At 40.0% G+C, this 12,186-nt stretch overlaps 1 protein-coding gene across 16 annotated transcripts in view; it reads left to right on the forward strand.

Annotated features, from left to right (window-relative positions):
• STAU1 (staufen double-stranded RNA binding protein 1) overlaps positions 1 to 12,186 on the forward strand; it is an 89,065-nt gene that overhangs the window by 53,398 nt on the left and 23,481 nt on the right. For all 16 annotated transcript variants that reach the window (XM_027087063.1, XM_027087067.1, XM_027087068.1 and 13 more), the window contains 2 exons: positions 411 to 549; positions 1,980 to 2,145. In XM_027087063.1, the coding sequence (XP_026942864.1) occupies positions 449 to 549; positions 1,980 to 2,145 (267 nt within the window). In that variant the 5' untranslated portion in view covers positions 411 to 448. The remainder of the gene's footprint in view (positions 1 to 410; positions 550 to 1,979; positions 2,146 to 12,186) is intronic.

Below are 12,186 nucleotides of genomic sequence, written 5' to 3' on the forward strand. Positions count from 1 at the left end.
CCTTCTAAGTGTAAGCCAGCCAGTCAGTGCAACCAAAGTTATGTTGGTTGAGTATTCCCAAACAATGAAATGACTTGGACGGTCCTGTGGGATTTTTTAATCATGGAATTTGATGTGTATTGGAACTTATTTCTGACAACTGGCTTTCACTGCTAACATCTTGTGTTACACTGATGCTCCCTTAATAGCCGTTACAGTATATTTTGTACTGCTGACTGTGTATTAATACCTAGAAATCACAGCAGATTCTTGGATTTCCTGACCTGATGCCTAGCAGTGAAGTATTTAGATCTTTTCCTGAAATACATCATGAATCCAATTAGTAGAAAGCATGCTATTCTTTTTGATTTTAGTGAGTGTCATTCTCACATCAGAAAAAAACAATTCTTTGTGTTGATTCTGTGTTGCAGAAAGCATAACCCCTACTGTAGAGCTAAATGCACTGTGCATGAAACTTGGAAAAAAACCAATGTATAAGCCTGTCGACCCTTACTCTCGGATGCAGTCCACCTATAACTACAACATGAGAGGAGGTGCTTATCCCCCAAGGTATGTGTTTGTTTTGTTTTCAATACAGGTGAAGATATATTTGATCTTTTACGTAGAATAATAAGATCTTTAGATTGTAGAGCACAAAATGGTTTGGTCCTCTTTGGCCTGCCAAATGCTAAAGTCAGTCTTAATTGTCTTGGTGTCATTGGAACTGTATCTTGATGCTCTTTTAACTCCTGTCATTGGAAAGGGCCTGAGCACATTCCTCACGAGCAGTACGGCTCATGCCCCAAGCTATCTGGTTAAAGCTATCACCCTTCTAACTGCTTTGTGCAACTGAGTCATATTTTTATTTTTTAAACAAAGATGGCCTAATGATTTTTATTTTATTTTTTAAAATTTATTAATTTTTTTTGGCTGTATTGGGTCTTCGTTGCTATGCGCGGGCTTTCTCTAGTTGCAGCGAGCGGGGGCTACTCTTCTTGGAGGTGTGTGGGCTTCTCATTGCGGTGGCTTCTCTTGTCATAGAGCACGGGCTCTAGGGCATGCGGGCTTCAGTAGTTGTGGCGCGTGGGCTCAGTAGTTGTGGCTCGTGGGCTCTAGAGCGCAGGCTCAGTAGTTGTGGCGCACGGACTTAGTTGTTCCGTGGCATGTGGGCTCTTCCCGGACCAGGGCTCGAACCTGTGTCCCCTGCATTGGCAGGCGGATTCTTAACCACTGTGCCACCAGGAAAGTCCCAAACTGAGTCATATTTGAACATGATTCCTGCAATACCACAATTCTCAGCATTCACAGATTTCCTGATTATTGTTTATTGGGTACTTTTTGACTGTTGAACTTACATATGTGTTTGTAAATAGCCTTGGTATATGGATGCAGTAAAATATTAATCGAAACCTGAAAATGCCATGCGTTAAAAACCTTCTGCTTGTGGTCATAAGACACTAGTGGATAGATTGATGATCAAACTGGAGGTCTTCATTTTTCATTTCCCTTCCCTACTTTGGGGTAGGAGGGAGGTGGAATTTTAAAAATAGAAACCAGCCTCCACCAGGCTATAGGATATTGGGATTTACAGAAATGAGGGTCCTTTCTAAAAGACGTCTGTTAAAAAATTTCCATCCTTTCCTGGAGACCCGGAAGCGTGAATCTCAGGTACGAGAAAGTAGAGCAAGTTAAGTGTTCTGTCTCAGCCAAAGTCTAATCTATTTTAGATTTTGTAAATACGGGTTAGCTTTATAAATTGAACTCATATAATTTGTAAGGCAGTGTATTTTGTGGCACATAAACAGTATTTGCTCATACCGTGTGGCAATTCTAATGCAGCATAAACATGGGAAATCTCTGGATGTACTGATGAGGAGTCATTATTGGTGAGTAAACGCTGATGTGATCAGGACCTGTGATGAAGGAAATACCTGGAGTTTTTCAGAGAACGTATGGTGACTTACCTGAGACTCATTTTCCTTACCCCCCTCTATTTTTAGGTACTTTTACCCATTTCCAGTGCCACCTTTACTTTATCAAGTTGAACTTTCTGTGGGAGGACAGCAATTTAACGGGAAAGGAAAGACGAGACAGGCTGCGAAACACGACGCTGCTGCAAAAGCTTTGAGGACCCTGCAGAACGAGCCCCCACCCGAGAGGCTGGAGGTGAGGAGAGAGCAGAGCTGGGGCTCCTTGACGCTTTGGGTGTAGCAGGAAGGTGGTAGGGAAGACACCATCTCAAGTTGCTTTCTCTAAGAGGATGTATTGAGAGTTGTCCATAATGTTTGTTATTTGATAGCTTACAAGTTTTTATACCCTGTAGCTTTCTTGCCTTTCTTCCCCCTTAAAAAAAATGTCTCAGCAAGAAAGTCAGGTGCCTTCTTTTGTGCTCAATGGCATAGTTTTGAGTGAACATGTTAGAAAGATTGTGGACTCACTTGAGTTGTGAAGAACATGCATGGCAGAATTCTTTGGTGCTGAAGATTATGCTTGTCAGAATCTGTGATTTATGGTACCAGGTTAGAGGGTTTTCTAAAGCCATTTTGACCAGTCTTTCTTTCTTTATTATCTTGAAGTGCCAGTTATCCATTGCTGCTTAACACACTGTCACAAAAATTAGTGGCTTAAACACCTACAGGCCTTTATTTTGCTCACAAGCCTGCAGTTTAGGCAGGGCTTGGCACGGGGAGCTTGTCTCTGCTACACGTAGCTTGGGCTGAGGCAGCTATGCAGGGGCTGGAGGATCTCTTTCAAGATGGCTCCTTCACATGGCTGGTGAGTTGTTGCTGGCTGTCGCCTGGGAGCTGAGAGGGGGCTTTGGTCCGGAGACCTCAGTTCCTCTCCTAGTTAACCTATGCAGAGATTGTTTACACATCCTCACAGTGTGGTGGCTAGGTTCCAAAGGTGAGCATTCTAGAAGACAGGAAATGGAAGCAGCTGCCAGTTTCTTAGGACCTAGGCCCAGAAGTCAGCACAGCGTCACTTCTGCCATATTCTGTAGGTCAAGCAGGCACAGAGCCCAGATTCAAAAACAGGAGGTACAGAATCTCACTTTTTGTACTGAGGTAAAATTCACATAACATAATTTCACAATTTTAACCATTTTATGTGTATATAGTTCAGTGACTTTTAGTACGTTCACAATGCTGAGAACCCCACTTCTGGATGAGAGGAGTATCAAAGAACTTGGGGGCTGAGCCAACCAACTGCTCTGTGAGTCACTCTGAGACACATTTTATTTTTTAATTTTTAATTTTTAATTTTTGGCCACACCATGCAGCTTGTGAGATTTTAGTTCCCCAACCAGGGATTGAACCCGGGCCCTCGGCAGTGAGAGTGCGGAGCCCTAATCACTGGGCTGCCAGGGAACTCCCTTGGGGACTGTGTTTTAAAATTATCACAACAGGTAAAGGATTTGAACTCTGTGACTAAATAGGAATATGGGTCTTAGAAAATCAGTGATTCCATGCCATTGAGGGTCCAGAGTTCCAGGAGAAACCCACTGAGTTAGAAAACACTGAGATTTCATGATTCTGTTTAATCATAGTATGAAATGCTTCCTGAAAACATCCCTGGGAAGCATTTGACTTTTCTTCATCAAGAAACAAGTCCTCAAAGAATAGGAAGATCTTGCACAGAACGTAGGGCTAAATGGGTGATGATAGGTTTGAAGTTGAAGGGACCCTTGGCAGGGTGCTTGCTGAGGTCCATTGTGTCCAGCTGTCCCCCAGGGTGACCCAGCTCAGGGTGGTGCTCTGTGGCTTCATGGCTGCTGTGCAGGACGGTTTTGTTTTTCTTCTGTTGCAGTGCATTTCCATCTTGAGTGTCATCATGCATTTTAACAGAGATGATCTGTTTCCTGGGTCCACTGAGGACCAAATAAAGGAGAATGGACTATAGCTTAGAAGAGGAGAATTTAGTGAAGTGAAAGGATGAAGTTCTCAGTGGTGAGATTTGTTAAAAACACCAAAGGTAGTGAAATCTGAGTTATTTTTGGAGGCTTTATTTTTTGAGTTGACTTTGGTGCTAATATAATTGGAGTCAGATGGAGTAGGTATTTCTTGGTTCCTTCTAGCCAGCAGTTGTTAAACGATCGCTGAACAGTGGTATGTGGGTTGTCTGCTTCAGAATCACTTGAGAAGTTAAAAAAAAAAAAATTCCTTGGCCTAACCCACAGGAATCTAGATTCTAATGCAGTGGGTCTAGCCAGGAGTCTGGCTTTTTCTTTTTTTCCTTTTTCTTTTTCCTGGCTGTGCCGCACGGCATGTGGGATCTTAGCGCCCTGACCAGGGATCGAACCCACGCTGCCTGCAGTGGGAGCGTGGAGTCTTAACCACTGGACCACCAGGGAAGTCCTGCTTTTTTTTTTCTTTTTTAACATGCTCTTAGAGTACCTCTAAAGCACAGTCAGGGTTTGGGAATCCCAGGTCCTAAGTATTTTCAGTGCTTCCCAGGCAGTTTTCCCCCTTGGAATCCTCCTTGGAAGTATGTACTCACCATATCGCTGCAAAGGGAAAGCGCCTGTCAGTGTCTCAGAGTGACTCACAGAGCAGTTGGTTGGCTCAGGTCTTAAGGTCAGGGGGCTGTAGTGGACACCCTGTCCTCGGCTCACCTGATGTTCTATAAGCAGCTTGGCTGGGAGTCACGATCATCACTTGTGCCCCTTGTTTCCTCCTCTTTGCCCCTTTTCTAATTCTATATGGTTTGAAGTAGAGACTTCAGAAATTAGGGTCATTAACTAGGATATGACCTTTTCTTTGAGGTAATAAGTGAAACACTTGGCTTCCCACCTAAATGAGCTGCGCCTGGTCTACCAGGCCCCCTGGAGGGTGGGCAGCAGGGGAGAAGGACATTTTTAAAAGACAGCTTTAATTTTTTTCTTATAAGTAATGCCTGTGAACTATAAAAATTTTAAAACTCAAAAAGAAAAACAAATGCTGTATAAATTTACCACTTGTAGATAGTCACTGTAAACATTTTTGTGAATGTCAGTGCACATATAAGTAAGCACATGCACCTGTTTCACAAAAATGGGATGATATTGTACAGTAACCACCTTTTTTTCACTGAAGTGCTCATTATGAATATGTTGTAATGCCATTTACTTATAATTCCATGGGGGACTCAAATTCAACATGGTTATAAGTACTTTTTTTTTTGGCCACACTGCACAGCACGTGTGATCTTAGTTCCCCAACCAGGGTTCGAACCCACACCCCTTGCACTGGAAGTGCAGAGTCTCAACCACTGGACTGCCAGGGATGTCCCTTAAGCACTTGTTAATGGCTGCACAGTGTTCCATTGTGTGAGCATACCAGTTTATTTTTTCAGCAACAGAGGCTTGGTTTTTAGGTTGTTTGCAGTTTTTCCTGTTATAAAAATAGGTAGTGAAGAACATTGTTGTAGTTAAATCTTTGTGTATGTCCGTGATTATTTTTATGAGCCACAGTCCTAGAAGTGGAATTGCATGGTAACGTATATGGCCAAGTTCCCCACCAGGAAGATGGTACCATTTTAGGCCTCTGCCAACAGGGCCTGAGCAGCCTGTTTGCCCACAGCCTGCCAGCACTGGAAATTATCATTTTAAACGAATTGTCCATTTTGCTATTAAAAATTTTTAGCTCATGTGGTGGATCGATTCACCTTCTCTAAAATATAGCCACTAAATCTGGCGGTTTCTGTCTAAGACAGGTGTGGTTTGGTCCCTTGATGACAGGCACTGTGCTTGGCTGACCCTAAAGGTAAACAGCAGCACTGCCCCTCCCCATGTGGAGCTTGGTTGAATGGAGTATCATCAAAAAGTGCAGTGCTAGGATGGAAGTAGCAAGTATCATGAGAGCATAACATGTCTTGTTTAGGTAGGAGTACTGATAGTGCATTGAGGAAGAGTCATTTAAGCTCAGACTGAAGATGAGCAGAAGAGCAGGGGAAGTACATTCCCAGCAGAGGGAGCAGCTTGAGCAGAGGCCCTGAGTTGGGAAAGCACCTCTATTCTATTCTATTCTGTTCTGTTCCTGTCCCGTCCATGGCTTGTGCTAATAAAGGATGACTTATTCAGTGTTGAGGTGTTAGGAGTAAGATGGTCATAACTACAGTATCTGTAATAGAGAAAAACAGGAGCTAGCCTAATATGTCCATTAGTAGGGAAATGGTTAAATAAATGAATACATTTATCCCAAGAGTATCAGAGTGTGGTATATCTATTTACGTGGATGTGAAAGGAGGCCCATAATGAATGAATGGGGGGGGAATCATGATCCAGAGCTGTTACTACGTGTATAGTGTGATTGTGTTAAGTAATCAAAATTGCCAACTGTGTGTGCATGTATCTGTATGTATTTGCATGTGCATAGTTTCTATCTTGAAGCTTATAGCAAACTTTAAAAGTAGTTTTCTCTTGGTGGTAGTGGTAGAGGACAGACTTTTAAAAAAGTTGTATTGTTTGAAGTTTTCTTTTTTTAAATACTACTTCTGAAAAAATAAATAAATGCAGTTCTTCCTGGTCTTGAGTTCTTATCTTCACTTGAGCCAGGGACGTATTTAAGTAGGACTAAAACTAAAATTGGAGACCTTAATCTTCATTATACTATCAGGGTCCATTGGACCCAATTTCCATTTTTGAGCTTTCTCTACCTCTGTAATAATTGATATTGCATGACTTTTATTCTTTTTCTAGAGGTTTTAAAAAGAACAAAGAGAAAACATACTTATTTTTGAAAGTAGAATAATGATTTCTGTCTTAAAATGATCATGTGGGTCCTTTGGATCCTTTTATAAATCTTTACATTGTGGAATCTTAATTTTCCTATGCTTTGAAAAACACTTTGCTGCTGTCCTCCTACATATCATTTCAACACTCTTCATCATATTTTCCCAAATATGCAATAAACAAGACTAAAATAATAATGAAGTGGAAGAATGATGAAATCCTTGGTGGATGATACAGTAGTGAAATAATCGTCATTATTGCATCATCCTTTAATGCTCTTACTGCATTGCCTAATGTATCACATTATCTTTCAAGAAGATACAAAAGAAGACTGGAGACACCATCTTTTTACTCTACTTTTAGCTTTTGTTGAACCCAGGAGAGACTTCAGAATTTTTCTTTTTCCATCCGTACTGGCAAAGAGAAGAAAATTGATGGAGGAAGACATTTTCATTATTAGGTAAATCAGAAGATGAATGCAGAGAGAAAAACAGCAGCATTCTAGACTCTGATGGTGATGGTGAGATTGAGTGTTGACGTGACTCAGACTGGGAGTCTTCAGTTGATACCTTAGATAAGTTTTCCCAGACTTGAAGAGTGAGCAGGTGAACTGTGTATTTCTCTGGTGTATGAAAAAGAAATGTGCATTCTCTTCTGGTCAGTCATTCAACAGGAAGGACTTCGCTGCACAATATTTTGCAACAAGAACTGGACCATCCTGTTTTGTTTTTCTAAAAAATTTGTGTGGCAACATTCTCTCATCTTATATGATGTTTGGCCACCAGAGTTTTCTCACCACTTAATGTCCACAAAATAACTGGATACATATAGAAAGAGGTGTATGTATTAGAAGGAAATTGATGATACAACAATGAAAAAAATCATTAGATCCTTCTTTTGGTGTTTATAAATCTAGAAATGAAAGCATTTTGTATTGGGTTGGCCAAAAAGTTCGTTCGGTTAGTGAATCCGTTCAATAATGTTCTTTGTGAAAATGAAAAATGTGTCTTTTATTTTTACTTAAAACCAAACGAACTGTTTGGCCAACCCAGTAGTTACGGGGCAAAGAAGATGGCTTTTCTCCCTTCAACAAAGTTATGAGTCAGTTTCAAAAGTAATGTGTTTTGACAATACCAGTACAAGAAGAATCAGAATCATAAGCTAGAACCCATTGGAGGTGGATTTGAAATCTGGCATCGTTACTATGGGCAGTGCTCAAAGTTCAGGCGTGACAGCTGTTAGTTGCATTTAATGACCTTGCCCATTTTGGGTATATGTACCTTCCTTCCTGACTACAAACCTGGAATAAAAACTTAGGTTTGTTATTTTAATTTTTTATTAAAGTCTCTAATGAAATGATTTTTGTTGTCCTTTTATTCTGTATGTTATTTGTAAAATGTCTTTAAATATAGAAAAATAAAGAGGGCCCATTGGAGCCAGATGGTAAATGGTGATTACTATTTTTCCCTGGCATATTGAGGGTTAAGCATGGTTCAGAGTGTTTTTTTCTTTTCTTAATGTTGCCTAGATTTTATTGCTGAACCATACACTATGGGATTGATGTTAACAGTAATTCCCACTTCATGAAGGTAAGACTGAGGGCCCGCTACACTTTCCTCATCTCACTGGGAATGGTATTTGTGGATTTGTTTTGAGTCATTTGCTGCTTCCCCCATTGCAACATTTTGTCCAGTCCAGATAATATTAAAATTATTTATGTAAAAGAGCCACATAATCTCACTTCCAGATAAATGTATATCTTTGTTTCCTGTTTTGCATTTTTATTTTACTGGCTGCTTTGTCCCTTTTGCAATTCCTTCAGAAGTAGTACCTTCGAGCAGTGAATCTCAACTCTGTTTGCTAGTAAAATCACGTGGGGACTTAAAAAAAAATCAAATACTATATATAAAACGATATCCTGGGACTTCCCTGGTGGCGCAGTGGTTAAGAACATTGCAGGGGACACGGGTTTGAACCCTGGTCCAGGAAGATCCCACATGCTGTAGAGCAAATAAGCCCATGTGCCACAACTATTGAGCTTGCGTTCTAGAGCCTGCGAGCCACAACTACTGAAGCCTGCGTGCCTAGAGCCCATGCGCTGCAACAAGAGAAGCCAGCGCAATGAGAAGCCCGTGCACCGCAACGAAGAGTAGCCCCCGCTCACCACAACTAGAGAAAGCCCATGCACAGCAACGAAGACCCAACGCAGCCAAAAAAAAAAAAAAAAAAATCCAGGCCCTATCTGCAAAAACTTGAGTTCACTTATCTGGAGCAGGGCTCTGGCATCTGTATTTGTAAAGCTCCCAAGTGATTCTAATGCTGCTATGGTTGAGGACTGCTGGCTGAGAGTTTAAAATTTAGTAGTAGACCATTGTTTTTTTATCAGACTTATGTGGAACCTCAATATGCAAAATAGAAAAATAACATTTCATTAGTAAAACTTATAAGTTTGAACTTTAGAATATTTATAAAAGGCAATCAATGAGAATGATTTATGTGAATTTTCACAACACAAAATTATACTATATATTGTTTTGGTCCATTTGAAAAAGAAAGCCACATGGCTGGGAAAGATCCAGTCCCATTTTAGAATAGCAGTTAACTCTTCTATGGGGAGAAGAGTGAGAAGGGCTTCATTCATTGTTTTCCTTATAAAAGCAAAAAAAAATTGATGTCAATAGTGTCTAGTGTTGGCATTTGTTAAATCCAGCACAATTGCCTGTTACATTATTATCTGTACTTTTCTGTATGTTTGAAATAGGTCATAACTAACAATAAAAGTTAAAAGGAATTGAGCTGATATAGTGAACAAAAAATGAAAATTGGGGTACATGCATGGCAATAGAAGCATTATCATCCTCATCACCTGGTTTATTTCCAAATTTGGTTCTTGTTGCACCTAAGGAAAACATTCTCATTGACATAGTTATTTATCATGAGAGTGGACCAGTTTTTAAAATAACTCATTTATTTAAAAAATCTATGGATACTCTTCAAATAAACAGCTGTCAGAAAACTTGTTTGTGTACAAAAATGAGTTAGCCTGTTAGCACAAGTTAATGTGTTGATGGTCTCTAGTGTGTTACTGTTTGGTATGAAACACATAGTTTTCTTTGTTGCTTTTCAAAAAATTAAGGTCAAATATATAGATAATATAAAGGACGCCATTTTAACCATTTTTTAAGTGTATAGTCCTATGACATAAAATATATTCTCAATGTTATGTAACTATCACCACTGTCCATTTTCAAAACGTTTTCATCATCTCACACGGAAACTCTTGTACACATTAAACAAAACTCCACCTTCCCCCCCGTCCTCATCCCCTGTAAACCTCTGTCCTGCTTCTGTCTCCGCACTTGCCTGTTCTGGATACCTTGTATAAGTGAATATTTGTCTTTTGTGTGTGGCTTATTTCATTTATCGTAATGTTTTCGAGGTTCATCCATGTTGTAGCTTGTTTCACAATTCCATTCCTTATTAAGACTGAGTAATATTCCATTGTATCAGTATTCCACATTTTGTTTATCCATTCATCTGTTGATGGATGTTTGGGTGGTTATCATCTTTTGGCTATTGTGAATAATGCTGTTATGAACACTGATGTACAAGTATCTGTCCCTATTGAGTATATATTTAGCAGTGAAGTTGCTGGATCATATTGTAATTCTAAGTTTAACTTTTTGAGGAACCACCATACCGTTCTCTACAGAGGTTGTACCATTTTACATTCCCACCAGCAGTGTACAAAGATTCCAATTTCTGCACATTCTTGACAACACTTGCTATTGTCTGTGGCTGTCCTTATGGGTGTGAAGTGGTATCCCATTGTAGTTTTGATTTGCATTTCTCTATGATTAGTGATGTTGAGCGTTTGTATATCTTCTCTGGAGAAATGTCTATTCAAATTCTTTCTCCATTTTTGAATTGCATTGTTTGTTGTTGTAGTTATTTATATATTCTGGACATTAATTCTTTATCAGATACATGATTTGCGAATATTTTCTTCCATTCTGTGGGTTGTCTTTGCTCTCTTAATTGTGTCCTTCAATGTACTGAAGTGTTTTTTGGTTTCTTTTTGTACAAAAGTTTTAAATTTTGAGTCCCAATTCATCTATTGATTTTCTTTTTTTAAAAATTAATTAATTTGTTGGTTGTGTTTGGTCTGTGTTGCTGCGTGCGAGCTCTCTCTAGTTGCGGCGAGCGGGGGCTGCTGCTCTTCATTGCGGTGCACGGGGCTTCTCATTGCGGTGGCTTCTCTTGTCGCAGAGCATGGGCTCTAGGCATGTGGGCTCTAGAGCGCAGGCTCAGTAGTTGTGGCGCATGGGCTTAGTTGCTCTGCAGCATGTGGGCTCTTCCCGGACCAGGGCTCGAACCCGTGTCCCCTGCATTGGCAGGCGGATTCTTAACCACTGTGCCACCGGGGAAGTCCTGTTGGTTTTCTTTTGTTGCCTATGCTTTTGGTGTCATATCCAAGAAATCATTCCCAAATCCAGTGTCATGAAGCTTTTCCCCTGTATTTTCTTCTAAAAGCTTTATACTCTTAGCCCTTATGCTTAGGTCTTTGATCCATTTTGAGTTAATTTGTGTATGTGGTATGAGGTAAGAGTCCAACTTCATTTTTGTGTGTGTGGTATCTGGTTTTCTCAGCACTATTGTTGAACATGCTTACTTTTTAAAATACAGTATTTTTTTTTTGTTGTTCTTGTTTAAACCTATTTAAAAAATAAATTTCAAACCAAACCTCTTTGGAACTCTAGCCTTCTAAGATACCTGCTTGAACATTTCTGGCTTTAAGGATTCACTCATTAAAGGCAGGCCCTCTTTCTCCTTATGATTTAAACAACAAGCATGAAAGTGTGTTTGGCTTAATAATTAATCACAGAAGTTGCTATGCAAACAGTTTCGACCAGGTAGTGAGTGAAGTGAAACCAGATTGGAAAGAAAACATTATCATCATGGAAGGAGAGAAAGAATTACAGTGTCTGGTTAAATTTACTTATACAGGATTATATCCTTAATTATATTAATTTTTTTTATTTAGAGTTTCCTTTCTTTTAGTTATAGCTTGAAATATGGATCCTGTGTTAGGGTTAGGATCTACCTGATAAACCTGAGGAAATGCACAACAAATCAAGTCCTGGATGGTGCTACATCTGCCTGTCCAGTGATTCCAGCCTTGGGTTCCTGTCACATAGTTCTTATCTTGGAAATAGGATTTTACAAATTCTTTGACAGAAGAATCCCAGTAATAAGAAAAACACAGCTGTCTTGCCATGTTTTGGGGTCACTTTGCTATTACTGAACTTATCTCATTGCTTGTATTATCACTGCCACACAGTATAGACTCCGTGTGGTCCGTGTGCACAGAGAAGATCTCTGCCCCTCTGTAGTCCCAGCCTGTGGAGGACTGTAAATGAACCTTGTTACAAAGCTGGAGTCAGCTTTTGTTCAAGGTTCTTTATTAGTCTGCACCTTGCATTTTTGCCAGCAGCAGT

Source organism: Aethalodelphis obliquidens, unplaced genomic scaffold (assembly GCF_003676395.1).
Source record: "Aethalodelphis obliquidens isolate GAN/ISIS:26980383/991018 unplaced genomic scaffold, ASM367639v1 scaffold57, whole genome shotgun sequence".
Classification (NCBI taxonomy): Eukaryota; Metazoa; Chordata; class Mammalia; order Artiodactyla; family Delphinidae; genus Aethalodelphis; species Aethalodelphis obliquidens.